Source organism: Lolium rigidum, chromosome 2, assembly GCF_022539505.1.
Source record: "Lolium rigidum isolate FL_2022 chromosome 2, APGP_CSIRO_Lrig_0.1, whole genome shotgun sequence".
NCBI lineage: Eukaryota > Viridiplantae > Streptophyta > Magnoliopsida > Poales > Poaceae > Lolium > Lolium rigidum.
In genome coordinates, this window is record NC_061509.1 from 171,058,620 (window position 1) to 171,064,041 (window position 5,422).

Consider the following 5,422-nt stretch of genomic DNA (forward strand, 5'->3'; position numbering starts at 1 on the left):
TTTTCTGCTCCCCACGGATCTTTTCTAGTACTAGTACTCTTTTAGATGAGCCTGTCACATCGCATGGCCAGGTTTGGGACTTGAAGTATTTCCAGTTTGAAGTAGAGTATCTAACGTGTAAGAGTTGTCCCAGTTTTCTTAATTTTGAACTTTCTATGTATTGGTGGACAGTAGGACTCCACTCATCAACAAGAAAACTACTGTGATTCAACTAAGCCAAGTTGCCACTCTGAACTCGTTTTTTAAAGAGGAAGGGGATTGAGACACTTAATTTTTAAGGAACCCAGGTGTATGACGATCGAATCATCCTAGCAAACAGATCGATTCAATTCAAGGTACTCTTTTAACAAAACAAAATCAATTCACAGCGGTAGCCAGTTCAACTGAAACATGGGCGTGTCTCTAGCACTCGGAAACAAATTAGAGGCACCGACAGTTCGAGAATCTTAGGCACCAGCAGTTGAGAAACTGAATCATGGCAAAGACCAAGGAACTCAGTATAGGAAGAAACAAAGGTGAGAACATGGAGTATTATGAAACAAAATAATGTAGTTGATGATCTCCAAAACATGCAAGTTATAACAGCAGAAGAGAAGCTGACGGCCTTGCCCTGTTCATGGAATCACGGCAGCTGGAAACAACGACGGGAACGTCTCTTGAACTCGGAAGCAGGGAGGCACTGACAGATCGGAAACTGAAACATGACCAAGGAGTGAAATCCCTATATAGTGATACCAACGGATTTTAAGATAGGGATCATGTAAATAGTGACTCGATCATCTTGCTCCTTTTAGTTTGGTGGTATTATTTTTCAACGGATTTTTGTGTTCTTCTATTCTCATGGTGCATATTGAATTTTCACAGGGATTCTTGTTACACAACATCTAGATTTTCTCATGATCATTTAAGCTACTATATAGTTAGTATCATGGTATATAATTTAGAGGTTGGTATGACTGGATATATTCTCCAGTGATCATTGATCAACTCAGTATAATAACCCCTCGAAAAATAAGAAAATAAGGCGAGAACATAGGGTAATAGGAAACAAAATAATGCACTTATGATCTCCCAACATACAAGTTACAACAGCACAAGTTTGAGAAGCTGCCGGCCTTGCCCTGTTCATGGCATCACGGCAGCTGGAAACAACAACGGTAACATCAACTGAACTACAAAGAAACACAGACAACAAGAGTATCGGCAGCCATCTAGATATAACAGGAAGGAACCTCCCGCGCTTCAGAGTCTTGAAACGTTCTATATTCAGTGTGTGTACGTGTTCATGTCTTTTCCTGTGGTGTTACCTCTTCTCGTCGCTTGCTCAGCAGAGTGGTAGGGGCTCGCCGTTCCACTCCTTGAGGCACTCGAGCAGTGGGTCGATGTGCTTCCGCTCGTTCATGGCCACGAGCACCTTGTTGAGCTCCTCCCCAGGTGACCGGGTCTTCTCGCCGGTGAGGTACTCGGTGCCGCAGACCTCGCGCACGAACTGGTAGAGCGGGTAGGAGCGGCAGTCCTTGATCCTGTTGGGCGCCAGCGGGGTGCCGTTCTCCACGGAAGCGCGCGCGGCCTCCACCTCCTTGGGCAGTGCGGCGCGTATGTTCTGCTCGAACTCGGCGACCTTGGCGAAGATGGAGGTCTCCAGGGCGCGCTCTCCTTCGCCATTGGCGAGGGCGTGCTCGATCATAACAGCCCTGAGCTTCTGCATGAGTGGGTAGTTGGGGCTGCAGGGGTCGTCGGCGTAGGCGAAGACCGCCTCACGATCGATGGCGGTGAGCAGGTCCTTCTCGCAGAAGCGGGCGATGTGGAGGCCGCCCATGTTGTTCATGCTCAGGGTCCTCTTGGCCACCTGCATGACGCAGTTCCTCACAGCTATCTTCATGTTCTCCTCAATGTGGCGAAGGTCAATGGCCTGGCAAATAGCGACCAAGAAGGTGGAGGACATGATCTTGAGGATGTCAACTGCCTCTGCGGTCTTCCTGGACGAGATCAGACCAAGCGAGTTGACGTCCTGGTTGTGCTGCTCCGCGCTCTGGACATGGTTGGTGACCGGGTTGCCCAAGAACTGCAGCTCAGAGCAGTACGAAGCCATGGCAATCTCAGCACCCTTCATTCCGTAGTCCAAGCTCGGGTTGCGCCCACCAGACAGGTTGGACGGGAGGCCGTTGTTGTAGAAGTCGTTGACGAGCTCCGAGAACTGCGCGAACATGAGCTTGCCGATAGCGGCGATGGCGAGGCGGGTGTTGTCCATGGAGACACCGATGGGGGTGCCCTGGAAGTTGCCGCCGTGGATGGCCTTGCCGCGGGAGACGTCGATGAGTGGGTTGTCGTTGACGGAGTTGATCTCGCGCTCGATGGACTTGGTGGCAAAGCGGATAACCTCGATCTGAGGGCCAAGCCACTGAGGCGATGTGCGGAGGGCATACCGGTCCTGCTTCGGCTTCATCAGTGGGTCGAGCTCACCCTGAATCTTGGCCTGCTTCATGTACGAGCTTCCTTCCAGGATGTGCTCCATGATGGCCGCGGCCTCGATTTGCCCCGGGTGGTGCTTGAGCTTGTGGGTGAGGTGGTCGGTGAACTCGGGCTTGCCGGTCATGACCTCGCAGAACACGGCGGACAGGACCTCAGCGAGCACGGCCTGGATGTTGGCCTCGAACAGCACGGTGGATGCTAGGCCAGAGCCCACGGCGGTGCCATTCACCATGGCGAGCCCTTCCTTGGGCTGCAGCTCGAAGAACCCGTGCTCGATGCCGGCGATCTTGAAAGCCTCTGCAGCAGTCACCTTGCTGCCATCAGGGGCCACCGCGGCCGAGTTCTGGCGGCCGGTGATAAGGCCCGCGATGTAGGACAGCGGCACGAGGTCCCCCGAGGCGGTGATGGTGCCACGGAGCGGCAGGCACGGCGTGACGTTGGCGTTGAGCAGCTTGGTGATGGCCTCGAGGATCTCGAAGCGGATGCCGGAGTAGCCCTGCAGCAGGGTGTTGATGCGGACCAGCATGGCCGCGCGCGTCGCCTCGGCCGGCAGCACGTGCCCATCGGTGCCGGTTCCGAAGGCGCCGGCGTTGAGAAACCTGGCAAACGGAGAGGCGAACCGGTCAGTTTTATGTACTGTCAATGTCCCTGCCGACTGTGCAGTTTGGAAACAGCTTATACAGAAACTCACAGCAGGACAATGGTCAGACATATTATTAAGATGTCAGAAACACTAGTATTACAACTAGCATGCAGAAATGGCACACCCCCACTGATGATTAGTTATGCTAGTTCCTTGGCTCTTTCCAATGACAGAAAGCATCAACCAGTAGGCAGTTACGTGGTGTGCCGACTCTCGAATATGTTATTGTTGTGTAAGACATGTTCCCCATCGCAAGGAAGGATCCAAGTCAGTCTGATACGCGTATTTTTGTGCAAGTGTGCTGACAGGTATTCAGAGTATCTGTCGGTGCAAAGAAAGTAGGAAAAAACTGCCGGTGTGCCCATGCTTGCCACTACCCCACGTTCTCAATCTCAAGTGGGCTGAATATTCACTATCGCGTACATGGAAAATCAAGACATGTCCTAGAGCCTTATCTGCAAAAGTCCTGAGAAACTTGTCCTCGGCCATGACTAGTCCAACCAAGGCGAGCTGGAGCACAACAGCAACAACAACACCTCACCTAACTTGAATTGCGTGTGTGGACGTGTGATCGATAAAACTATGTATGCGGTGCGCAGGACTTTGTCCGTCACTTGGCATGATAGGTAGACACGACGGCGGGCACCGAGCCAACCCAACTACAGCACAGCTAACCCCCCACCAACCGATCGCCGATCGTGGAGTGGAGTGTTGTCAAAGCTAAACAGCCCGGGTTCTCGGTGAGGAGGAGAATGATGTTTCTTTTCTTTCTTCCTTCTCTCCGTGAAAATGGTGGTGGACCACGGCGGCGACGTTCTGGCAGGCGGGCTCTCCGTGCCGACGGAGCTGTCGCCGCCACTTTGTATTGTGTATGGTGGAGTGTCTAGGCGGGCACGGATCAGCTGCGATTAAGATGCTCCACCTAACAGAGCACAAGAGTGGGAACTGAACAAATTAGGTGATGCTAGCTATTGCTACTTGGATATCATGAAGCTACTTGGGTAGTGAAACATACTACTAGTTGTACTAGGAGAATATACTAGGTAGAGTGGTTGTACTTGCAAGCAAAGAGGGGTGCAGAAGGTAAATCTGTGACCAAATCCTAGAGTAGAAGGATCACAGGGCGATGGCTAGCTTAGGAAAAGTTTGAGTTCTAGTTTATGGCTAGTCCCACCAGCAGCTAGACAAAAGAAGGATCTTTTTGGGCTTCCACGAAGAAGCAGAGAGAGCACATGCGCCGACACAACCCAAGGCCTAAGCTACCTATCCGGTGCTTAATCAGCCCAAGATTTGCTGTGGACAGCCTATTTTAGTACTAGTAACTGCTGGGTACAATAAATAGAGTATCATTGTAGTAATTTCAGGTTTCCTAAACTGAACCGTGGTAGGATCATGGAGAAAAAAAAGCTGCTACACCCAAATCATGAGAAGAAGATAAGCATCGGGATGGGGTGGGTGGTGAACCTGATGAGCTCCCTCTGCAGCGCGCCGCCCTCCTTTGTCCTGCGGTGGGACGTGGCCCCGAAGCCGGTGGTGACGCCGTAGCTGTCGGTGCCGTTCATCATGCTGTTCATGACCCAGTCGCTGCTCTCCTTGACGCGTCCGCGCGCGGACTCGTCGAGCGCGACGCGCGCGACGCCGGCGCCTGCGGCGACGGCGGCGACCTGCGCGATCCCGAGGGTGGCGCCCTCGATGGTGACGAGCGGGTCCCGGAACTGCGCCACCATCTTCTTGACCTCGTCGAGGTGGCTGCCCGTGAGGTCCTCGGCGGTCTTGACCCAGTTGAGCGGGTCGGCGGGGCGCGCCGGCGCCGACATGCACAGGCCCTCGCCGTTGAAGGAGCCCTCCATTGCGGGTACAGGTGGTGGTTACAGGGAAGGAAAGTAGAGGTACAGGTTGGGGAAGGCGAGAAAGTAGTGACGACTGCTAGGAAAGAGCAGGTAGCTAGGTACAACTAGTAATTGCAAGACGATTTAGTGTGTAAGGAAGAAGAGCTCGAGGCGGATGACCCGAAAGCTAAGCTCTTCTTGGAGAATGGCGGAGGGGGAGGGGGCGGTTAAATAGGGCTGGGGCATGGCGGGTGGGGGGTTGTTGGAGTCACTGGTTTTCCTTGGGTTGGGTTGGTTGGTGGCGAGCTGACCCTTGGATGAACGTGCGCAGATGCGCGCCACGTCGGTCTCGGGGAGCCGGGGTCGTCGGCGTGCGTGGAAGTCCGTCCGGCGCGCCACCACGCCGGAAGCTGCCACGCGGGGCCCGCCGCCGGGGGTTGCGGATCGGCCCGGCGGCTTGCCGAGTTGCGTCTGCGCC

General features: G+C 53.7%; 1 protein-coding gene across 1 annotated transcript; it reads right to left on the minus strand.

Annotated features, from left to right (window-relative positions):
- Nucleotides 1-1,038: 1,038 nt before the first annotated feature.
- Nucleotides 1,039-5,140, minus strand: LOC124692591 (phenylalanine ammonia-lyase-like). The gene is made up of 2 exons (XM_047225992.1): nt 4,580-5,140; nt 1,039-3,071 (listed from the first exon to the last, which is right to left on the minus strand). Exons 1-2 carry the CDS (start codon nt 4,963-4,965, stop codon nt 1,325-1,327), a joined length of 2,133 nt encoding a protein of 710 aa, XP_047081948.1. The 5' UTR covers nt 4,966-5,140; the 3' UTR covers nt 1,039-1,324.
- Between the last annotated feature and the right edge of the window lie 282 nt (nt 5,141-5,422).

What these genes read in the sequence shown, in the direction of transcription:
- LOC124692591 (XM_047225992.1), bottom strand. Translation starts at nt 4,965, where the DNA reads ATGGAGGGCTCCTTCAACGGCGAGGGCCTGTGCATGTCGGCGCCGGCG. An exon ending in CTGCAGAGGGAGCTCATCAG is followed by an intron (nt 3,072 to 4,579) that starts GTTCACCACCCA and finishes TCCGTTTGCCAG; the next exon opens with GTTTCTCAACGCCGGCGCCT.